Source organism: Python bivittatus, unplaced genomic scaffold (genome assembly GCF_059951505.1).
Source record: "Python bivittatus isolate LINGU-HERP-01145 unplaced genomic scaffold, Pbiv_v1 ctg000350_np1212, whole genome shotgun sequence".
Classification (NCBI taxonomy): Eukaryota; Metazoa; Chordata; class Lepidosauria; order Squamata; family Pythonidae; genus Python; species Python bivittatus.
Genome location: NW_028277074.1, coordinates 43,607,488 through 43,633,021, shown reverse-complemented (window position 1 = coordinate 43,633,021; position 25,534 = coordinate 43,607,488). Strand labels below are relative to the sequence as shown.

The window sequence follows — 25,534 nt, the reverse complement described above, 5'->3', positions numbered from 1 at the left end:
GTCTAGTGGTTAAGGCATCAGGCTAGAAGGGAGACTGTGAGTTCTAATCCTGCTTTAGGCATGAAGCCAGCTGGGTGACTTTGGGCCAATCACTCTCACTGAGCACTAGGAAGGAGGCAAGGGTGAACCACATTGCCAAGAAAATTGTAGGGACTTGTCCAAGCTGTTGGCAGGGGTCAAGATTGACTTGAAGGCGCACACACACACATGTATGCAGCTAATTATGGCTTAGTCCAATTTTACTCATAGGCTGGGGATGAGATGAAGACAATGTTGTGAGGACATGGCAGAAAAAAGAGGTTGTGGGGGCTGGTTTCTCTGATGGTTATGGCAAGTGGGGAAGGACCCATTGCAGTCTTTGGCTTGTACCTCTAGTTGTTGGGGAGCATCAAAGGGAAGGGAGGAAAGAAAAAATACAAGTGAAAATGATGTGATTGGTGGGACCAAAAAACATATATTTGAAGATTTCACTATTGAACTAGATTTCCAATATTGTTGGAGGATTTACTCATGTCAGATGAAAGTTGGTGTCATTCCTGGAAATGAGTTATTAATTGACTGTTCCTTTCATCTTCTTAAAAAAAGTATTAAGAATTCTCTCACTTTTTTAAAAAAGTACTAATTATTCCTATTTCTCCCCAGAGTATATAAAATGTATGTAAAAAAATCTGAAAAGTAATTTGCTGGAAGTCATGGTGTCCTTGGTGTAAACTCAAAGAGACAAATTAATTTTATTTGTGGATATCTCAAGTTCCACACACAAATTGTTTATATACAGGAACAGTGGAACTTAATTTATCCTTTCACTGGTTTTACTGCTTCTTTCAAACATTACTTTTAGGGACAGGTTTATTATGCTTCTGAATTAGGCACAGAACCATTCATGAGTGGAACATTTACATTTAAGTCTTCCTGAAAAGAGTGGAGGGAATCATCTTCCTCCTACCAAATTACTCCAATGCGTGCTTTCCAAAAAGAAAAAGAAAAGAGCTAAGGCCCATTGTTTCTGGCTTCTGATTGTCTCTTAAACAGAAGAAAGTATATTCAAGGAACTGTAATGTATCCCTTCATTCTGCTGAGGAGCTTTTACTTTTGCAGTCTGGCCCCATGGTTGCATGATCTCTGCAAAGGATTCATGGTCAAAGAAATCACTTTGCCAGGATTCCTTCACAGCTATGCAACAAAACTGAGAAACAAATCCACAGAGAGTTCAAATTAAAGTCTTCCAAAGTCATGAAGTCCTGTAACATTTGCTGATTTGTTCTATGCAAAACTTTACTCCAAGTTCACTGGGTCATTGGACCCACTTCTAGTCTTCAGGACTAAAAGAACACACCCAATGGTATCACACTACAAATATATGTTTATTTGTACTTAAGTATATATCATATATCACTTGTTTTATCTTTTGTACATATTAGCACCCATTAGATGTCCAGATTTTCCCATGGGCAAAACATCATTAACATAGACGTCCTAGCCTTTGAAGATTACATTTACGTTGCATGCTGAGCTTCAACTCAACACATAGAATGTGTTGGCTCCGCTCTGTAGTGGAGTTCCATGCAGGACATTCTGGTCAGTGAGAAAAAGGTGACTTTCACCAAATCCCCAGAGTCATTTTCCATAATGTTCTGGCACTATCCTTCTAAATCTCTGGGTCAGATATTCAGGAAGTATATAGACTGCTGATGGAAAGTAGATTCTTTACATGGATAAAAGTATCCCTTACATCTAAGTAGACCAGACCAGGAAATCAACCCCACAGGAAGGCTAAAACTACTTTTATTGAGATTGGTTATAACAAAATCTTTCAAATATCATTGTGCTGTATCTCTTCCCTCTTCTTTTACTCCATGAATTGGAGAGGTGCCTGCCTGAGCTGCTTCTGAATGTTATCTCATTGCTTTGGACCTAAAAAATGTTTCACCCCATTTTGCTTAGGTAACTTTTTTCCAAATTTCTGTTAAGGTCAGAAGGTCAGGTCAGAAGGTCTGTACTGAGCCAGATTCTGGTTCTAATTTTTACATCTAAATGGATCCATAGTCTATTGCAATCTAAAAATATGGATACGAAAGGGATATATCCATAAGTCTTTATTCTAGAAACAGATTTGTGCATTCTGATTCCTGTGGAATGATCAAACATTGAACTTTGGGTAGTTCTTTTTTTCCTGATCAAATATTTGCAAGAAAGAAAAAAAGTGTCTGCAAAACAATTCACAACAAAAATTGTGTGCAAATAATACTGGTTATATTTAAAAAGTGAGCTTGCATTAGGGCAATTTTCATTTAAAAAGTTTACATCAGGGATATGTACTTGTTAAAGATCAAAGCAGATAATTTGAATATTAAATAAAAGTTATAGGGCATAAGATTTACAGTTCTGTAAATTAGGGGAAGACTTTTTCCTCCATTGCATTGAGCTCATCGAAGAAAGATGGGATAAAAATCAATCAATAACATGCATAGAAAATCTCTTGATATTGCGTGTATAAATAGCTACACTTTTTCTTATTAAAACAAAATAGAAAAAAGTGCAGTAATGTCTTGTCAACATCTACAGTTAAATGGAGACGGTTTTAATAGTTTTCAAATGGGAAGATTTAGTTTATATCATTTTCACCTAAACATGAAAGCCCATTAGATCAGAGACACCAGTTTTTTTACATATTATATGAAGAAAACCTTCATTTCCTTTTCTAAAACATCTAGCCAGGGGACAACAGGGACTTCAAATAACTTTATAGCACATTAAAGTATCTTCATAGTGCATTAGTGATTTCTTGTAATACCTTCCTGTGGGATTCTGGAGAGCCTGCCAAAAATGAATCCATGTTTTAAAATGAATAAAGTTACTGCTTCTTAGAACAATAAATGCCTTGAAAATTTTGTTAGCTAAAGTATTCATCCTTGAGCCAAACATATGGCACAGAAATGTACAAACTTCATTGTAATGTTTACTCTATATACAATGACCACGGGGTAAGACAAGTTAACCATCTACTTCTGTCAAATATTATTGTTTCTACTTTTTGCTGCTCCAAGAAGGCTAGAACTTTAAAAATTATGTTATGCATTTATTAATGGCTCTTACAGAAATGTAATACACGAAGTTGTATTTTACTTTAAAAATAAACAATCATGCTAACTTTCTCATCATTTTATATTTCTTTATTGAATTTATATACTGCCAGCTCCATGTGGACTCATGACAGCTTACAAGTGTATTAAATCATCCTCAGTAATAACCTGAATATATAAATAATAAAACATGCATGATAAGTCTAAATCAGCCACAATTACATGACAAAATTGAAATGTCCATGGTAAGAACAAATAACACTAACTCCATAACATCAAAATGCAATTAAATTATAATCAACGTCCTTTGCATAGCACACATAATTGCATAAAAGAAAACCACATAATTAGAAATCAGCCAACACCAGCCAGATGACATTGACTATCCAAGTCTGTCTAAAGCAATTCAGTACTTTCCTGAAGGCTGCTATGTTAGAGAAATCCTGACATTCAGAGTGAGGTTATTCCAAATTACTGGAACTGTTACAGAAAAACACCATCTTCCAGGTTCATTCCTCTTGCGCCCTCCCCCCCCCCCCCCCCCGTCATGAAAATGCAGGATCTTCAAGAAATTTTCCTGTGATGAACTTACTGGATGAGAATGTGGTCCTGGATAAATCAGCACAAAGTCATAAACAGCTTTATAGGTCAAAATCTGCACTTTGAATTGCATTCAGTATCTTATTAGCCGCCAACACAGGGCCTTAAGCACAGATTTGATGTACTCCTGGCAGTTAACATCTGCTGCACATGGGCCACGGCATTTTATACAAATTGCAGCTTCCTAGGTGTTTTAAAGGCAGCCCCATCCAGAGTACATTATAGTAGTCTAACTACGTGATGAGGAGGACATGCCAGTGCCTTCATTTAGATGTTACATAAAAGGGGAGAGAACCAAATCCTGTGGCACCTCACATGTGAATGGTTACCAGGCTAACCTTTCTTCCATTATAACCACCCATTGAAACCTCTCACTAAAGAAGGAGGGAACTGCTAAAGAACAGATCTCCCATTCCCAACTCTCATAGGCAATTGAGAAGGATACCCTTGTCAATGGTATAAAATACTGCTAAGAGATCCAAAAGGACCAGAAGGAATGCACTATCCCTATCCAAGGCTCAGCAAAGGTCATCTGCAAACACAGTCAATGCTGTCTCTATCCCATGCCCAGGCCTGAATCACAACTGAAAAGGATCCAAATAATTGCCTTCTTCCACAGTGCTTTGTAGCTGCCTTCCCACAACTTTCCCAAGTAAGAGAAGAGTGGAGATTTGGTGAAATTATTCTCCAAATTGGTTGGATCCATGAGGGCCCCTTGAGGATGGTACATACATAGCCAAGGGTGCAGGTAATGCTTCCTCTCAGTAATGTGTTGACCACCTCCCATTTTCTCACCTTCCCTCCAAAGGAGCCATGTGGGATCTGGTCCACAGATGGCAGAGTGGATGTTAAATAATGTCCTGTCTACTGTATGGAATCCAGAGGCCAAAGGGAGTCCCAGCTAACATCACAAGAGGTAGCTCAGTTACCACTGTAGACCCTGCCCATGAAGAATCATAATTAAGGCAAACATTAGTGACTTTGCCAGTAAAATGCTATGGAAAATTTTCACAATGGCCAGCCAGGGGATCTACCTGTTTACTCTTCCCAACCCTAAACATGACTACAGGCTGTCAGACTGCTGATGCAAAGAGAGAGGAAAAGTAAAAGCACTTTGCAGATATTTGGACTCATATCTGTACTCAGTCAGGCTTGCTTTTTATCTTTCTCCACTGACACTCTTTTTATCTCTTCTGCCACTTCATTTCATGGAGCTCCTCAGTAAACCAAGGGGCTAGCCAGGATTGATGAACAAGGAATGGCTGCTCTGGAGGAAGAGCCTAGATTGCTTCCTGCCAGCAGCAGCCAAGCTGGCTCTCAGCAGAACTGATCTCTGCCAGATCTCTGAGGAATCCCTAAGCACCCTCTATAATCCATCCAAATTCATAAGGCATCTGAGGCAGGCCATCCTAATTGGTCCGTTCTCCTTTCAGGGCTTTCTGATTGCAGCCAGTCCCATCTGAATGTGGAAATGATCTGACCACAGAAATGGACAGAGAAATGTCCTTCTCTCAGCCCCACCAGGTAGACCAGACCAGAAAATCAACTTCACAGGAAGACTAGAACTATTACTGAGATAGACTCTAATAACAGAATCTTGCAAGTCTGATTGTGCTTTACTTTCCCTCCTTCTTTTACCCAGTGAATCAGGAAGGAGTTTGCCTGAGTCGCTTCTAAATACTATCTTGCTTCCCAGGACTTACAGAAGGTTTTAGCTCTCTTTGCCTGGGTAGTGGTTCTTTCATATTTCTGTCAAGGTCATTGCCCCTACTTTCTACAGAACCAGATGATCTAACAACTGTTCCAAGTCCAACACAAGGTCCAGTGTGGCTGCTTTTATGTGCCAGGCCCAAGATTACTTGGGACAATCCCACAGTTGCCATGGCAGCCATGAAATCCTAAGCCTTCCCAGACCCACTGAACACCTGAAGATGCGGGGACTCCAGTACCAACCCTAAGATCAGATTCAAGAGCTTGGGCAGTCAGAGTATATATATAAGAATAGTAATTTAAAAATAATAATACATATCTCAACTACATTTTGAGATATCAGTCTGTTTTACACATGACTATACCATTTAAAAGGACATGTCTTTAACAAAGTTTTTCTATATGTTTTGTGATATAATTTGTAATAATGCAAAATGTAATATAGCAATAATTCTGTTCCAATTATTTTTATTTTTCATAATATACAAATTGAAAAAACAAGAAAAAGATTACAAAGATTAAAAGAATTAGAAAGTAAGAGTAAAGGAAAACAATAGAAGAAATAATACAAACATATATGAATATTTAACAAAACGACTTCCAACTTCCTTTGCAAAAGATATACAGTGTACAAGAAACTTTTCATACAACCTTGTTTAACTTTATAGTAAGACTTCTACTTTTCCCAATAGTCTATATTGTAATGAATCATCAAACCCATATGTCACTATTTGATTATATTCAGTTTCGTACAAGAAATCACTAAAAGGCTTCCAGTCCTTCTTAAATTTTTTCAATGTTTTTTCCTTTTTGATCGCCGTCAACTTTGCCATCCCTGCGAGTTCCAACAACTTAACTATCCACTCCTCTACTGTAGGTAGTGCCTGATCTTTCCAGAGTTGAGCCAGAAGCAATCTCGCGGCTGTTGTCATATAAAGAATACCATGTTCTTTTTCTAAATATGTATCCATCATCCCCAATAAAAAGATTTCTGGTTTCAAATGGAAGTCCATTTTCAAATTTTTTTGTATAACTGTATGTATATCCATCCAATTTTTTTTTACTTTTTTACAGGACCACCAAAGATGATAAAAAGTTCCTTCCTGTCTTTTGCATTTCCAACAAGCATTCGATATTCCTTTGTACATTTTGGAGAGTTTATCTGGTGTCAAATACCATCTATGCATCATCTTGTAAAAATTTTCTTTAAGATTATAGCATACTATGAATTTGAGACCCTTTAACCACATATTTTCCCATTGTTCAATTTGGATATTATATTGGAATTTTTTTCCCCATTTTATCATACAATTTTTTACTAATTCCTCTTCCATTTCCAAAGTTAACAATAATTTATACATTTTAGTTATGAGATGATCATCATTTAAACATACAGTCTGAAATATAGTTTTATCCCTTTCAAATTCATATAGTTTCTTATCAACTTTAAATCTTTCTGATAATTGCATATATAAAACCATTGGCACTCGAAGCCTAATGAGGTCAAATCTTCTCTAGTTTTCAATCTAATAGCCCCTTGATGATATTCCAGCAAATCCTTATATCTTATCCAATTATCTCTTTTCTATTATATGCTTCTTGTGGAGATAACCATAAGGTAGCTTGGGACATATTCTAGATTTATATTTATTCCATATTCTTAGGACGGCCTAATATAATGATGTCTAAAGTTCTCATTGGCCATAACCATATTATAACATAGATAGGCATGCCACCCAAATCTCAAGTCATGGCCTTCTAAGTTTAATAATCTTGTGTCTCTTAATGTTAACCATTCTTTTGCCCAAACTAAGCAAGATGCTGCAAAATATAGTTTTAAGTTCAGTAGGGCTAAACCTCCCCTCTCTTTTGCATCACACAGAATTTTATATTTCATTCTAGGTTTTTTCCCTTGCCAAATAAATTTTGATATCTCCTGCTGCCATTGTTTAAATTCCATGGTTCGTACCGGTATTGTTTGGAATAAGAACAACATTCTTGGTAGGATGTTCATTTTTACCACAGCAATTCTCCCCAATAAAGATAGATGTAATTTTTCCCATCTAACAAGATCTTTTTTCACTTCATTCCATGTTCCACAGAATTGTTCTGATACAACATACAATTTATATTTGTTAAAGTAATACCCAAATATTTCACTTTTTTATCTATGTTAAAATTGGTTTTAGTCATCAATTCTGTTTGGTCTTGCGATCCCATATTTTTTGTTTTGGGTTTATTAACTCAAGCCCACCAATGAGCCAAATTTCTTTAATTTATTCATTAATATCTCCAGCCCTTTCAGCGGGTCTTGTATCATCAATACCATATCATCAGCAAATGCTCTTAATTTATATATCTCACTTTTTACCTTAATTGTTTTTATCCCATCTTCCTTTCTTATATCCCTGTTCAGAACTTCCAGAACTAATATAAATAGGAGTGGAGACAAAGGGCATCCCTGTCTCGTTCCTTTTTGAATGTAGAATGGTGGTATTAGATCACCATTCACTATACTGTAATTCTTGCTTTTTGTGGTCTATATATTGACTCCACCCATTTTGTAAAATTATCCCCAAATTCCATAATTTCTAGAACTTTAAATAGGATGGACCAATTAAGATTATCAAATGCTTTTTCCACATCTAAAAAAATTAATGTAGCCTGTTTTTCATTATGTTGTAGATATTCAATAATATTCAAAACTGTTCTCAAATATTGCAATAATTCTAATCTGATTATTAAATTGTATAATTATAATTAGTGTAACATTATGATTTGTAATAAAATCCACAGTGATTTGAAGTTTTGCAGAGTAACCTGTTTGGCTAGGTATTCTGCTCATTAGAGTTTGTTGTTATAAATGGGCTGTTGGCTTTTACTTGGCTGATACAAGGACATAAAGTTATCTAGAAGGCTACAGAAAGATAAGATGATATAAGCATTGTACAAAACTTTTAGAAGGCTAGAGAAAGGTAGGGTGTTACGGTATAGTTTATTTATTTATTTATTTTGATAAATATTCCTTTTCCAAAGGATGCAGACTTAATCAAAACCTCTCTTAAAAATATATACAGGTAGTCCTTGTTTAGTGACCACAATTGGGCCCAGCAACTTGCTTGTTAAGTGAAGGGATTGCTAAGCAAAACTACAATTGTGCTTATGATCTTACTTCAGCTTTCCTTTGCTTCACCGACCTGCATAGGTCGTAAATGTGAGGATTAGTCATAAAGCTACTTTTTCATCACCATTGTAACTGCGAAGGGTCGCTAAATGAGTCAATCACTAAACAAGGACTACCTGTAAAGGCTAATTCTGAGATTAAAAAGTAATAGGAAATAAATGGGTTTTCTTTCCACCTGTAAATCCCTGTTGTATCTGATAGAATATAGGTTGAGGGCAAAATGTATTTTGTTTATGGAAGCAGCTCTTTTATATGTGAACGGATGGTAGGGCTAAAAAAAATAAACTCTCTGTACTAAAATTTCTTATGAAACATGCTGCAATGACCCAGCGTGTTTCATAAGATAGAACTGAAACCGTTCCATTTTTATTTCATGTATGCTACATGTTATTTCTAAAACATTTTGATTCCCTTTTTTTCTTCTCATTTTTTTAGATGTGCTGGTTTGTGGAAAGCATACTTCAGGCTATCCTATTTTGGGAAATGAGCCCATTATTGTAATAGGACTGCAAGAAAAGATTGCAGTTGTAATTTTTAATTAAAATAGAATGCAAAATCATATTGTCCTGCCCTTCTTTCTATCTCCAAATATTCTTCAAATGAACTTAGTTTAAAAGATGAATTTAAGTGCAAGAAATAGTTTTTCAAACTTTGTAGTATGCCTCTCCTTCTATAGCTATTTTCACTGTAAAATGTTCTATAATTTGAGACAGTTGTGAATTAAAAGGTTTGGAAGAATAAAAATGCATGGAACAGAAGGCAAAAGAACAAGGAAATGAATGTTGGCTGGCATTTGTCCAGTTCAAATAAAATAGCACATGGCAAGCAAAAAACAATAATCAAACAAATATTAAGACTGAGGTCATAATTTAGAAAAAAAATCTATTTCACAGACTCTTTAGATTGAATTAGATCCAGGATTTTTCGGTTGTATGTTTAGTTTAATGCAGATCTTATTAACAGTTAATGTTCAAGCTTGTTTAGCCATATATTCTTTTAGAATATGTTGGTGTTTTTTTCTTTTACAATTATTGTTATGGTTGCTTTTTAAACTTTACTTTTAAGTTGTTTCCTAGAAGTCAGATCATGGGAATTTAAATGTATCTTTTTATAAACATATTTTATAAACTCATTAATTTTATAGTATCCTATCTTTTAAATCCTAGAAATACAGGAATTTTTATTTCTTTACCACTATAAAATTAGGTCATGCAGTTGTGAACAGTTAATCATTTTCATATTTAAACATGTTTCATTTAAAGTAATACATTTTTATAATGCAGGTTACAGCAATACGTTGCATCTGTTTTGGGGGTCTTGAATTTAAAGCTATTTATGTTTAACTGTGGTAAAAGATAACTACTTGGATTAGTTAAAATACAGTTGGAAGGAAATATAATAGCCTTTGATTTGATAGGACACAACTGGAATTTCTTTTCTTCAGGGTAAGAATCTTTTCAAATTATAATTACTTCTTCATTATTTTTAAAGTGTAGGCCTTGTATTAAACATGAGGTTTTATTTGATTTTGGTTAATTTTGCCTTTATACAGTTCAGTTTATAATATCTAAGCTTATGTTTATTCTTACACTGAAATCACTGGGGATTAATTGTGCTTAATTTTAATACATCATATTCACATTTCTTATGTGATCCTTTTTCTTTTTTCTTTTAATAATCTCTTGAGTAAAGAGGCCAGAGATTTAGATGATGAATATTGTTCTGGAGAGATGTTTAAAAGGATGTATTAAAAACAAGGAAATTGTCCCTAAACCAAACCTTTTTATTATTAATAATGGTAGATGTCTCATTGACATTTCCTGATAAAACAATGCAATTATAAATAACCTGTGCAGATATTGTTCTATTATTATGAAGTGCCTAGAAGGAAGGAAGGGTTAGAATTCAGGTGCTCTGATTTATATTTAGATCAAGATAGGAAAGTAGATGTATAGCAATGTTTTGTAGGATTGAATCCAACTAGTGAGAACTTTCTTGCTAAATAATTGTTAAAATTTTAGACATTGTCTCCTTTTGTTAAAGATTAATTGCATCATAAATTAAATCAAAAATGCAATAAATAATCAGGTCTGACAAACATCAAAGAGAATAGTTGAAGAATTGATAGCTCAACATATTCAAGACCTATACATAAAGGAACTACAAACTAAAAATCTTTTATTCTTATGTTAACCAGTTCAGATTATGGCAATTTTTCAGTAAATGGTGTATTAACAAAATATTGTAATAGATACTCTTTTATTGTTGTTTTGATTTATTCCCCATCTTATTATCCATAGTAAAGCTATGGAGGCAGCTAAAATTTAGATTCCCAAACTACTTGTCCCAAGTGAGATTAGTTTCTGAATAGACATGCATAAGATCGGGGTTTTATAGATCTCACAAAGAAAAAGATTACTTTTAAATGAAGTACTTTTTACATTTAATTAAATTTTAATTGCTATACTGTCATTTGAAATGTTTTAGCACCTTATTAATTCTTCATTAGTCTGCTTGATTAATAATAACACTGCTATATGGTCATATGGTCATCAGACAGATATTCAAAATAGATCTGAAAATGGTCTCAGATGGCACTACACTTCTCAAAAAACTTGTCATTTCATTATGCTATAATATAACAAAGAACAAGGACAGATAAATGTGTCAATTTTACTTTCTCCCAGTTTTTAAAAACTTATCACTGGTTCCTGAAGTGAAAAATCTGCAACTATTGGAAAAACATATTTTTCAATGAAAAATGAATGGAACAAAATTCTTGTCTAGCTTGAGGGTCAAATTTAATAGGCATGGCTATTTGTAACTCCACCCTAATGATGTATCATTTATTAATTATTGATATTGTTATGTAAATAATTTGTCACATTTTTAAACATAAAGGCTACCTAATGCTTAGAGTATTGGCTAACCTCACTGTCACCATGAAAAAAATGTGGTTTAAAACAAAAAATCTTGCAAAATGGAGGATATGGCAAAACCAAGATGGGGGGTTTGGAGGTAGCCATAATTACTGTGTTCAAACTAAGGACAAGGACTGTTTGCCTTCCTTCTGTTGCTCTTGCTACATTTATTGAACTCTGATAGATCTTAATGTTTCCTCCTCATTCCTTGAGAGCAGTTGGTAGCCATGTCTAGGGGGCTTTGCACAGATTCATCTCGTGTACCAGCTCTGACCATTCCTGGATTGCAAGGCCTTGCTAAAAGTCACTCATGCCTTGTCATTTCCCAGTTGGATTCCCACAATGGAGCTACATGGAGCTGTCCTTTAAGACTATCTGAAAATTACAACTGGTTCATAATGTGGTAGCAAACACAGTTTTGGGCACACCTTGGTTTGCCCATGTTACACCACTGCTGCATGAGCTGCACTGATTTCCAATTTCTTTCCAGGTGCAATTCAAGGTGCAGGTTATCAACTTTGAAGCTCTGCATGGTATGGGCCAGGTTATCTGCAGGATTGTCTCTCCCTGAAGATATCTACCCACTCCATCAGGCTGGATAGTGTGGGCGTGTTCCAGGTCCCTTCTCTCAGATATTGTCATCTAGCAGGACATAGCAAGTACGCCTTCACAGTAGAGGCCCCCACCCTGTAGAACACTGTCCCACTAGAGGTCAAACAGGCTCCTACCCTGCTAGCCTTCTAGAAGGCCTTACAAAGCTGGCTTTTCTCCCAGGTGTTGAGATAGGCTGAGGTTGGAGCACAGTGGTTGTGCATTTTTATGTATTGAGGAGTGTGGTTTGAGCAGAGTTTCTTAAACTTTTTTCTCTCAGGACCCCTTCCCAATTTTAAAAATTATGGAGGACCCGAAAAGAGCTTTTGTTTGTATAGGTTATATTTATTGATATTTACTGTATTAAAAATTAAAATTGATGCATTTGCTGCCGCTGCTGCTTCTCATGATTGTTTGATGAGATTTTAATATTGTATTATTTTTCAACATAAACTGGTAAATAGTTTTGATTTTGAGGACACCTGAGAGGGTCTTGGGGGACCCCCAGGGGTCCTAGGACCACACTTTAAGAAACACTGGTTTAGAGCACCAGGAGTTCTTCTTCTGTTCAGATGTTGGTTTTATTTATTTATTTATTACTGTTGCTATGAGCCTCCTAGAATTATGTTTCTTAAGATGGATAGCCATATAAGTCTCAAAAATAAATATTGAAATGGCAGAGAAAACAGGTCATTTTGTTCACCCTGTTATAAAACAAAGTGCTAAATGGATTTCTGCCAGAAGCTAACTAAACAAATCATTGAACAGAGGGAAAATACACATGTTCACACAACCCATTGCTGATCATGTGTTTAAATTATTTTAACTGTCTTTTAAAAAAGGACAAGGCTATATACTCTTCACTTATTTATTCAAAATATATGCTGAATATATATTAGGGGAATCTGGATTGGAAGATTAGATTATGCTGATGACACTACTCTGATAGCCAAAATGCAAAGGATCTGCAAGCTCCAGTAATAAAAGTCAAGGAGCACAGTGAAACAATGGGACTAAAATAAAATATAAAGAAGACCAAGCTAATGACGATAGGTACAATAACAGCCTTAGAACTGACAAGGGAGATATTGAAATGGTGGATAGCTTCTGCCTTTTAGGATCAACTATCAACTATCAGTAAAGGAACCAGCAGTCAAGAAATATGGAAAAGATACCAGAATAGTGCAGGCAGTGGTATTCCCTGTGATGCTTTATAGGAGTGGAAGTTGGACTTTGAAGAAGCGGGATAGAAAGAGTATTGACGGTGTTGGAGCAAGCTCCTGAGAATACTGTGGACAGCCAAGAAAACAAACGAATGGATCATCAAACAAATCAGCCCAGAGTTCTCACTCGAGGCACAAAGGACCAGGCTCAAATTACCCTATTTCAGACACATTATGCAAGGACCTAGCTCTCTGGCGAAGGCTGTAATGCTGGGAAAGATGAAAGAGAAGAAGAGGACAACCAGTAGCAAGATGAATGAACTCAGTTACAGTGGCAATGGATACACCATTGGAAAACCAGGTTAGAGACAAATTGTCATGGAGAAAATCTGTGTATTTGTTACGAGTCAACACGGACTTGATGGCATGTAATCAGTCAGTCAGTCTATCGTGCCTCAGCTGCTACCCTCTTTTTTTATCTATGACTGTTCAACTATCTCATTCTGCTTTAATCTTCCCTTTGCTACTGTATTAGGAATTACACATCTAGAGTTGTACAGAGCTATCCATTTCCTCTTTCCCTTTTTGATGCGTATGTTAACTTACACCCAAACTACATGTAGTGTTACACTCCTCCTCCCATGTCTGTATTTGTATGTGTGTTAATATACCATACCTTTTTTTACATGTAATCAAATAAACTTGCAAACAGGCTATTTCTTTGGTCATACGGAGCTTTTTCAGTTAATAACCTTTATAATGAATACTTCCTCACTTTGTCCAAAGAAACTATTTATAGAAGAAAAAGAGCTTATTCAAAAGCATACAGACTTCCATCTTAGTTTCTCCTTCGTATATAGACAATTATGTTACAGTAGAACAGTCAACCAATAAATGTGAGTATTTTGCGGAATCAGTTTCTTGCTTTAAATGTCATTTAATTAGTTTGTTCATTATAGTCACTCTACATAATAACTATAAAATTACTTCTGAAATGAGGTAATTAATTTTTTGTTTATAGAAAAAAGCAAGAGATTTAAATAGTTTGTTCATAATAACCTCAGGGTTGAAAATGGGAAAAGTCCAATTACATTTTTTTAGCACTGAGTACATAAATGAACTGAGCAGATGGTAGCACCTAGCTAACTAGCTGATTTAGAAAAAGTTGAGCAGTATTGGATCAGGTTTAAACTTATATGGGAGATCATCAGGAAATGCCAGGATTTTAGATGGACTGGGAAGTTAAAAGGAACCCTAGAAAGAAGAAAATAGCAAACCATTTCCACATTTTTGCAAAGAAAACAATATGAATAGGCCCATGTTGTCACCAGGCACCAAGATCAACTCACATGTGAATGAATGGTCTAATAAAACTGAATTAAATTTGTGTACCTGATCAAATTGGTTTTTAATCAGGATTTGCAGCACCCTTTGAAATTGATTAAATGCCCTATTCAGATTTGAATGGAGAAGGGAAGATAAATGCTGCATTATGATAAGGGAAGATAAACAATTGTATGCTGATAGTCTTTTAGCCATGGTTAAAAGATTAGAAATGTTGCATTTTCGAAGGAATTGTTAGCAAAAGGAAACCAAAGATTCTTCCAGTATTTGGATGTGTTTTGGATCCCTAGTTTTTTCTGCCACAAAAGTATCTCAAGAGTTTGATGGAATATATTCTATGGTAGAGAATTTACCAGCAAGTTTACTTAGAACAGACCAACTGTGCAATCTTTTGCATGTTTACTTAGAAGTAAATCCCATTATGATCAATAGAGCTTACTCCCAGAAAATTAAATATAAGATTGTAGTTTAAAATAGTTAAGGACTTCCAGAAACTTTGGGTTGGGATTATTTCCATCCCATGGGAACTCTTCTGTAGCAGCTCACAAGAAGCCTTTTAATTAAGACAATACATACTTCAGGTGTTGGCAGCCTGCACGGCAGCCCAGCCCCTTTTTTGTGGCTCCCCAGCCCCCAACTCTTGAAAATCTCCAAAACAGCCTTTCCCCAGCCCAAAAGAATGCCTCATCTCTACGTTATTGATATTTAACAACATGGATAATTATCACCAGGGCTATAAAAATTGACAAACTCTGCACAGTAAGAACATTTGGAAGTTTTGAGTATTGCATTTTTCAGAGTAACACTGTTTCAGGTGCAGACAGGATCAAAAAGATGAGTGTGCCAAGGCCATCAAAGCCCACTATTTATTTGTGTGTGTGTGTGTGTGTGTGTGTGTGTGTATACATGCATATGCACACATACAAATAAGGACATGGGAGAAGGAGTGTGTTGTTGGGAAGGAGAGCAAATGTTAATCATTTATAGATAGTGACCAATAGTTAGGTGTGATGCAAACATTCCTTCATTCATAAACTGGTGTAACACCTGTAGTGTGATATGAAATTTGGATCTCCAACTCCATTTGTAGACCATATGCTGGATTCATGGGTAAGAGCACCAGGCAAGTCCATTAGGATTTTAACATTTTTTCCCATGCCATCATCAGATCAGTGCCCACTTAGAGTATCCACCCAGTTAAATTAAAAACAGGTCAGCACAATTATCCTACTCCCCTGAAATCGTCCAATATGACACAGAAGAAAAAAAAAATACATAACATCCTTGTTGCCACCTACACTTCCAAATTGAAATCATTGAAGCATGTCACTGTAATCTCTAGCCCATTATGGATAATGAATGGTGTTTCCCTTTTACAGGCCTTTGAATGGTAGATCTGTAATTGCATACAGTCAGCTACCAAACTTTAAACAACTACTATCAAACAACAGGACATGCTACAGAGGCACACATTCAGGAATCGGACACTCTCTGATGCGACTACCAGCCCTGATCCCATATCTATTCTGGCAACGACACCTAGACTATCAGAGGACCATACATTTTCTTATTCAGCAATACCACACTTCACTTATGGGTAGACAAAGTAGCTCAGAAGTAGCAAAATCAACACTTCAGAATATTCTGTCACTGACTTCAAAGTGGTCATTCTTAAGAGAATTCTGTTGGAAAACAGCCCCGACCATCCCTCTGCCAATCACTGTGTGTATATGTATGGGTATATTAACATCTTTTCTTAGGGTCATATTCTGTTTTAATGAAATCGTCTTGCAAATCTTTAAGGTGCTTCAGGACTTTTTGTTGATTTGATTGTATCAAGCCTATCTTAAGTTTCTTCAATAGACTTTACCTTTTGTTTTCACGAAGCATCAACTCCTTTCTTCTGTTTTCAGAAGGCTGCACGGTTATATCTCGTTCCATCTTTTGACATTTGACTTTTCATTAACCTGTCTTTGCTTGGTACCCTTTTTCTTGTGAGCCCACCATGCTACAGTTCCAATCAGCCATACACATATTCAGATGCTTTATTTTTAAGTCAGGGGTAGGTTAGGCAACGTGTTTGTGCTGGAAGCACATTTGGAATTTTGAGAACATGTGGTGAGCACACTCATAAAATGGTATCATAGTAATCTTACCTATTCACAGATTGACAACCATGGTGAGCATGGCCAGTCTCAGAGTACTTATTCACCAGAAGGTGAACTACCCCCGTCTCCAGAATGCTTTTATTATCCCCAAAGGAATTCTGTGGGACCGAAAATCATTACTGTAAGTAAATATGATGCTAGAGATTGGTACTTTACTTTGCAGCATGCCAGGGAGCCTTTTTTTTTTTTTTAGTTAAAATAATATTTTAAAAATCAGGTTGGCCAAAGAACCTGATGGGCCTCAACAGAGGAATCTGAGGGAACTGGTTCTCACAGATACCAAATTCTCTATTCCTGCTCTAAGGACATATGTAATGCCAATTTTCTTAAAGATCCATTTCTCATACTGATTATCTAGCACTTTCTTCAGTTTTATCTCTGTTTATAAAAGCTGTGACTTATTCAAGCAATCATGTAATTTCAATTATTTGACCCTATTTATTATAAACAGCCATGAGAGTTTAATCATAAATAAATATTACAGTTTTTTAGCTCTGTGTCTCTGTTTGGCTAAAGGGCAGTTTCTCCAACTGGTCTTTTCTAGATGTGTTCAGTTGAAACTTCTATGTTCCATAACCAGCATGGCCATTTAGATGAAGGCAACTTGTTATAGAGTCTTTGGAGTAAAGCAGAGATCTATCTAAAATAAAAAAGTCCACCCTGAACATTGTAAATGATTAACAAAATTTCAGGTAACTGTTCTCATTTCTGTTAATTTTGCCATATTCAAGGTATTATCAAGCCGTGATAATATTTAAAAATATTTATTATTCTAAAAAAAGGATAAAGTTCTAAAGTAACTTTGAAAAGCTCTGAAGTTCTACAAGTTGGCCAGAAATCTGGAGAGCGTAAATACCAATGAAATTTATGATACAGCTTGGCACATTGAGCAAAGCAGTAGGCAGTTTATGTTTCCCCACTGCTTTTCCAGTTTTAAAATTAAGTAATATTTTCAAAAGATCACAAGAAATTAAAGACAGATAAGCTTACCAAAATAACTATTCATCATTGCCAGTAGAAATTAATGGAATTAAAGGGGGCAAAATACAAACTGGTGAATGAAATAGTTCTATGAAACTCTTTATTGCTTAAGGCTCTTTCCTCCAATGGTAAGCAATTAATCTTACAGTTTTTGCAAGAACTTTGAGGGAATATTTAGATGGATGCCAAAAATAAGTTTCTGGTGAATGACAACAGTTCCTTTGTGGCAATACCTGTTGTCATTTCTGTGTTGCTTTTTTAGTCTTTGGATTTTTTAGTCTTTGGATTGGAAGAAGATGAGCGTGGCTTTAAAACTGTAGGAAGAAGCCTCAATAACCTGCACTGTGCTGCTGACACTACTCTGATAGCCAAAAATGCAAAGAATCTGCAAGCTGTAGTAATAAAAGTCAGGGAGCATTGTGAAAAAATGGGATGAAAATTAAATAAAAAGAGACCAAACTAATGACAACAGGTACAACAAACAGGTTTAGAGTTGACATTGAAGATACTGAAGTGGTGAATAGCTTCTGCCTTTAGGGATCAACCACCACCAGTAAAGGATCCAGCAGTCAAGAAATACGCTACCGACTAGCACTTGGTAGAGCAGCCATGAAGGCCTTGCCGGGATGTGTCTATACCTACTTACCCAGAGTTCTGACTCAAGGCACAAATGACTATGCTCAAATTATCATACTTTGGACATATTATATAGCATGTATTATGCAAAGATCTAGCTCTCTGGAGAAGTCTTTAATGCTGGGAAAGAAGGAAGGAAAGAGAAGAGGACAACCAGTAGCAAGCTGGATGGATTCAGTTGCAATGTCAATGGGTGCGCTGTTGGAAGACCTGAAGGATTAGGTTAGGGACTGATTGTCATGGAAAAAAATGTATGTATGTGGTCCCTAAGAATTGATAGCAATTTGATAGCACATAATCATCAACCATCTCACATAACCAACTCTATATAGAATAATTCACGTGTGTGTGGAAATGCAGTGTTTTTGTGTGGTATGTGATAGAACAGAAAACCAATAACAAGGCAGGGCTTATTGGCTGAATTGCTGAACCGCAATCCTGCATAGTAAAAAAATTGTTGCAAGTTCTTCTTTTCTAGTATCATTTTGGTGAAACAACACCTATTTCAGTGAACATCTTACAGGTTTTCCTAATCTTTTGATTTCCTATTTAATTTTGGCAATCATCTAAGTTTTTTTTAATTTATAAAAATAAGCAATGTGATTTCAGAACATGTAATAGAGGCCATTTAAACAGAAAAAATGTACATTAGCTTTCTAGTCTATAAAACTATTTTGGTGATAGAGATATCATAACCAAGTTTAAAATAACAGTTCTGTTGATATGGTGTTGACAGATTTTTCTAAATGAAATGCATGCTTTGAATATAGATATTCATTAGGCAAAGTTGACCATCTGTTACATGATGGGGAAAGTAAAATAGCAGTAAATTTCACTTCATTAACACAGACTGAAACATGTGTCTACCCATTATTCATGAAGTATTTATGCTTTGCAGTTTAGATATCTTCTCTTAATATGATAAAAGAATGCAATTTGGTTTTAATAGATCCAAAAGATCAATCTTAATGTGAATGTATCAGAGGGTTTTCTTTTGATGGAACTTTTATTAGATGATTCCTTTGACATTAAAACTCTGGAAATTTCCCCATCAATATGTATTGATGATAGCTGATTTAAGTGAAATTTGGAATACATACAAACATGATTAAATATCATAAAAACACTGGGGTCCCATGTAGAGACTTTTTTAATTAGCTTTTTTCTGTAGATCCAAGATAATATATATTCACAAGAGACTGCACATCCCATTGTATAAATAGAATAAAACTATTTCTGTGATTTTTTTCCTTTTTATAGAATAGATTTTGAAGCATGTCTGAATGATGTAAGACTCATAAGTATATTAGGTAAACAAGTAAATTGTTATGTTCATAGTAGGAACTTTTCCAAGATGCATTTCAGATATGGTTCATACCAGACCAAGTGAAGTCAGTACCCTTTAAGAGGCAGAGTTTCACAATGTCTAGTAATGAAGTCTATATGGAAATTTTAGGTTTAGAGCATGCCATTGAATGGTAGCTGCTAAAATCAGGGATAGAAAAAAAAAGGGCCTTCATGCTCTGCATTATTTGTTAAGTCAACCCAGCATTTTCAGGCTTCCATGCACTGCTGTGGAAAATAAGGATACTGCTGATTAAGAATTGCATTAATTTTAATAAGTAAATTCCTTAAAACAATGACATCTTTGTTCATGTTTGCACAGTCATGCTATTTTAATGAGTAAAAGCGAGGTGCTCTGCTTGCATAAAGTCCAAAGCACTTCTTCCAAATAAAATGTGCACAGCCTTAATTGGAAATAGGATACTGGACCAGTTGAAGTTTTGCCCTGAACCAACTGAAGCTTTAGTTATGACTCACAGTGAAGAGATGTCTGTGGTTTAAATGACATCTAAATTGTTACATTAAATTCCAGAGTAGATCTGTTGTTGTTTTCTAGAATGCTAGAAGATGACCTCAAGTTGAGCAGTGATGAAGAGGAGAATGACCAGGTAAGAAACCTGAATTTTGTTCATAATTTTTTTTTATATCTGTTAGTTCATTAGATTTATATGCTGACTTTTCTCAAGGAACTCAAGACAATGTGCCTATCTCCAATTTATAGTTAAAGTGTAATTATGGTTGCACACATAATGTTAAACCATAACCCATGGTTATTAACTACAGTGACTAAATTCACACAACATACTAAGTCACATCCAGACAAACCACGTTACAGTTTAATGCTATATATGAACTCAACAATAAGGAATTAGTCATAATAGAGGAAAACAAAATTGGGCTGCTCAGTTTGTAATAATTACAGCATCTATACAATTTTGCAGTTCCTTTATTTTGATTATATAAATGTATTTTCCCTTAATATCATTCATCCACTAAACATTATTATTTTAATTTTATAAGCAATGATCAGAAGATCTAATGTGTGAAAAGAAATGTTCATATTTTACAACCATGAGTTTGTAGGCAGAATTTTCTTTCCCCTGTGTTGCAGCAAGATTTGCCACCGAGGCTTTGTGGCAGTGAAAATTTATTACCCACAGAGTTAATCAATCTGCATTCAGCAGCTTAAACAGATTAAATAGAACCCTTGTGCTTGTCTGGAATATGTAACCAAAGTTCATTCGGTCTGTTTGCTTCTCCAACTCCTATGATTCATAAAAGGCAATACCCTGGTATGTACTTTTGGCTTGTGCCAAAGAAATGTTGAAATTGTATAAATAGAAGCAACCACAAGACATCCTTTGAGATCTACCTCTGAACTGGAAGTCTGGCTGTGTGGGAAAGAAAAAGCACTGGATGATTTAAATAATAAGACAGGGAAGGTGTAGCAAGCTCTTTGAAAATGTTACAACATGGCTTTCCTAAGAACAAACAAGTTGTCTATAACCAATGAGGCATGCATTATGTCTACTATGTGTAAATGAGATCTTATCCCACCTTATTGGTATCAAGGTCTGAAAACAAGTAGGGATGGTAAATAACTACAGCAGTTACCAAAGATGTAATTCCTAAGTACTACTGATGTAGCACTTTTATTTGCAAAATAAAACAAACCACTTTTCATGTAGAATTTCATGTAGAATTAAAGTGATAGTAGCATCAGGTTCCCATAGAAAACAGGATGAAGATATCAATGATGGAAAAATACAGTACATGGAAATCAGGCAGAGTCAAGCAAGAAGGAATTGGGTAGCAGCAGGGGAAATTATGGGGACAAACATAACATTAAAGTCTTGCTGATGCAACAGTGGGAAGTATTTAGATAAGGGGTAGGTAATATTCCTTCAGAAGTTCTGGAACATCACTATGTCATCCATGCTTGTCTTGATAATGAGAGACAGGATGGGAGACTTCCAAAACATCTGGAGAAGTTCAAGTTGCCTCACTCTGATCAAGAGATCTTTAGAATCAGTAAAAGGAACTAGTCATTCATCCATCCATATCTGTCTTCAATATCTTCATTGTCAGTTCTAAGGCTGACTGTTGTACCTGCTGTCATTAGTTTGGTCTTTTTATATTTTAGTTATGCTCGTTGACTTTTATTACTAGAGCTTGCAGATCTTTTGCATTTTTGACCTGAGCATCATCAGTTTAGTGCAGGTAATTGATGTTTCTTCTTCAAAATTTAAAACCACACTCATTTTCTTCTTCTCCTTCTTCCCTTAATATATATTCAGCATATAGGTTGAATAACCAAGGGAGAACATACAGAATGATCCTCAATTTACTTCTTTGTTTTTAGCTTGAGTAATAGCTGTAGATTCTGACTCACAGTCAGAATCATAACTCTAGTAAGGGAGCTAGTTTAACTCTTTCTCATTATATCATGTCTCTAATGAAAATTCCTATTTGCTTCTAATGCCAGTCTTTTATTTGGTACATGACTGTGGCTATGTTAATGTGGCAGCTTTAAGCCAAATTGTTTGGGTGGAGGCAATTGTTGGAGGAAAGAGCTTAAACGCTATCTGCATGTTCCAGCACCCTGATCCTGTTCACATTATACACAGACACACTGCTTTTCCAAGATAAAAACAGAATAATTCAATGTCAAATCACACATCAAACATACCTTAAGTCACATTTCCAGGCTTTATAAATGCATGTATTATGAAATACGGGGTATCAAACCAATATCATTAACACCTTCTTTAAAAAGATGTGAGGAGAAATTTAGCAAGCCATATTAAAGTGGCCCCTTCACCTAAGGCTTAGCCTTCCCTAAGGACATATTATCTGATAAAACTCCCAAGGTGAAACATTTAAAATCTCAACATTGCAAAGCCAGATTAGCTATGACAGCTTTCATTAATAGAGCCTTAGCTGCAGTGCATCTAAAATTGGCTAACAAGATTTTAATAGAAGATGAAGTTTAATGATCACATTTAATGATCTCAGCAGCCACTGCCCTTTGCAGCAGGTGCTCATTACTTTTAAAAGCTTTCTTCTGTGGCTATTGCTGCATGGCTGTGCCCCAAAGAAATAGTGCAGATATGCGCTCTGTAGCACTGTGTGTATAACACAAAGAGGCTTGATTTGAATGTGCGTAATTGAGAGAAGGTCAAGTGCATATTCTGCAGTAATGACATTGAGCTTTCTGTGCGTATGATAAATTATGCCAAATAAGCACTTGTGTAGCATTGAGAAAGGGATGCCAAGATAAAGGCAAGAGGAGAGGATAACTTTTAAATTTCACAAGCTCATGAACGTCTCCGCACACCATACTGAACTAAACAGCTCTCGCTCAGTAAGTTGATTTTGCTCGGGCTCCTGAAGCAAGTGGCAGATAAGAAAGAGGAAACCAAGAAGCAGGAGTGCAAGAAAAGGTGTTGTATTCTTCCATGACTGGATAACCATCCTGCAGAGAACATTCTCCTAAGGCCTCCTCTCCCTGAGGAGACATTGCTCGAGTTCTTTTTATAAGCAAGGAGAGGAAGCATCGCCCGGGTATTTTTCTTCGGTAACCAAACAGCAGTGCATGCCAACATTAGCAGCCCAAGTCAAGTAAGGTTCAAAGTATAGAACAACGTGATGCTAGTCTGCACAAAGACTTGCATGCTTCTCTCTCACACTTATGCAAGCTCTCAATGGCCTTTTTTTTTTAATCAACTCAGATTTTAATTTAGATTGAAGCGTGTATGTTGATTAAAGTGTGATTACTGTTATGTCCTTGATTTTATAAGAATTTACGTGGATTCCTGTTGCATAGCCTAATTGTTGCAGACATGCCTTCTTTTTTCCCTTTCGTTCCTCAAAATCAAAAGGAAATCTCCTTAACACAGGGACATCTCTAATGGATGTGTTGGTTTTGCTGCCATCACCAGTTCCTTTTCTGATTTGGGAATTCTTTGTTTCTCTCCTCTGTTTCTTAACATGGCTGAGGTAACGTGGCTGGCTAGAACATGGGGAGGAAATAGAACAGCACAGTCCCCTTTGTTAGTTTTGTTAAAAGAAGAGTTGAATCCATTTTCATTACAAAACTTAAAATGGAGAGTAAACCGTTTCTGTTAAAAGTATACTTCATGTTAGTATCTTCAGGGTATTCTCTTAGCCCTCACAACTAGACAATTTCTATTAACTTACATTTTACAACATATTTTTAAGTTGTTAATCTTAGCTTCTCGGGCAATTAATATATATTCCTAACCCTGTCACTTGAACTTGACAGTTGAAACAGTTCCTTAGGCTAGTACTCTAGCTTTTCTTAGACTTGTTTTTCTATCCATACCTCCCAAATTCCTCATCGTTTTCTTCTTTCTTTCTTTTATCAATTCGGAGGAGGTGTCTTATATACCATTGTTTGAGTGACAGTTCTAATACCCAATCACCACAATTCCTTAATTCCTTCTGTTCCCAGTGATCAGTCTGTGAATGCTAATGCTTGTATACTTAAAATAATATAGCTCACCCACAAGAACATAGCAGAATTGTTAATGGTAGGAATATCCTGTGGAGGGAATTACAGAAATAACCCAGTAAGGACTTTGAGTATTCGTAACTATAAAATGCTGAATATTAAAAATGAGTAAAGAGGTTGTAGAATTGAATGAAAAATCACAAATGATAACATGGCTACAACATGCTTCTACAGCCAATTTTCAGGATTTTTTTTAAAGCTATAAATTACCATCTAAATAAAAAAGCTTGCCGTTCCTCTTCCCCCTTTCACTAATGCCTTGATGTTGCTTCCCTTTAGACTGGAAGAACAGACAACAGCATAGCATAGAGGCAGGCAGGAGTTCAGGTTAATCTCTGAGACTTCTGCTCCCTCCGGATATACCCCAATGTTCTTTTTCTTGAACCAGTTGATCTACAGAAAGAGATTTGGGCAACCAGTTTCAGGTGAAATACTTGATTCAGTAGTTCCTTATATGCAATATTAATATCCTATGGTAGTCTCTTTCCATGCTAGAGGGAAATGTGTCAGTACGGATAAGGCCAACCTTACAACAGAGTCCCAGAGATTTGCAAAAATGAGGAAAGCTCAAGGATAAAGCCCAAAGGGCTTTTTAAAACACAGTAGACACAGACTGCAGGTGCTGCCCCCACCCCTTATTCTGAAGCATCTAAATTGGACTCATACGGGGGCAGATGGAACATTGAACGTTGACCTGCAAAGGGCAGTGGCTTCTTCCCCATTACAGAAGTTAAAAAAAAAAAAAAATTGAAGAGAGCCTGAGTGCCTAGCACAGTTTTTCTCAAGCTCGGCAACTTTAAGATGTGTGGACTTGAACTCCCAGAATTCCCCAGCCAGAACGCTGGCTGGGGAATTCTGGGAGTTGGAGTCCACACATCTTGAAGCTGCCAAGATTGAGAAACATTGGCCTAGCATGTAGATTTTTACTTTCTCCTGATGGCATGGAGAAGGAAGATGCAACTTCCTTCTTGATTGGGCTCAGAGTCCCAGGATCTTGCAAGGCAATCAGGAAGATTCTCTGCTTTGGAAATGAAAGCCATGGTGGAGTGGGGGCTTATGTTTACAGCTGGAGGAAAACAGCCGGCTTGACCACAGGCTATCTACAGAGTAATTTCATACTGTAGTAGCAGAAAACATCCAGACTTTGGCTACAGTCTGCAAAACAGCTACTGATAATATACTGGTTTCAGTAAAGCTGCCAAAATGGTAGGAAACACAAATCAATTGCTCAAATTAAAATCAAGCTATTCAGGATTGTGAAGCAAATAATTAACA

At 36.0% G+C, this 25,534-nt stretch overlaps 1 protein-coding gene across 3 annotated transcripts in view; it reads left to right on the top strand.

Moving 5' to 3' along the window:
* Positions 1-25,534, top strand: part of AFF3 (ALF transcription elongation factor 3) — a 277,229-nt gene that overhangs the window by 179,832 nt on the left and 71,863 nt on the right. For all 3 annotated transcript variants that reach the window (XR_015796877.1, XM_088145043.1, XM_088145042.1), the window contains exon 8: positions 20,282-20,333. Coding sequence is in view for 2 of the 3 variants with exons in the window: in XM_088145043.1 (XP_088001169.1) it covers positions 20,282-20,333 (52 nt within the window). In the remaining variant the exon portion in view is untranslated. The remainder of the gene's footprint in view (positions 1-20,281; positions 20,334-25,534) is intronic.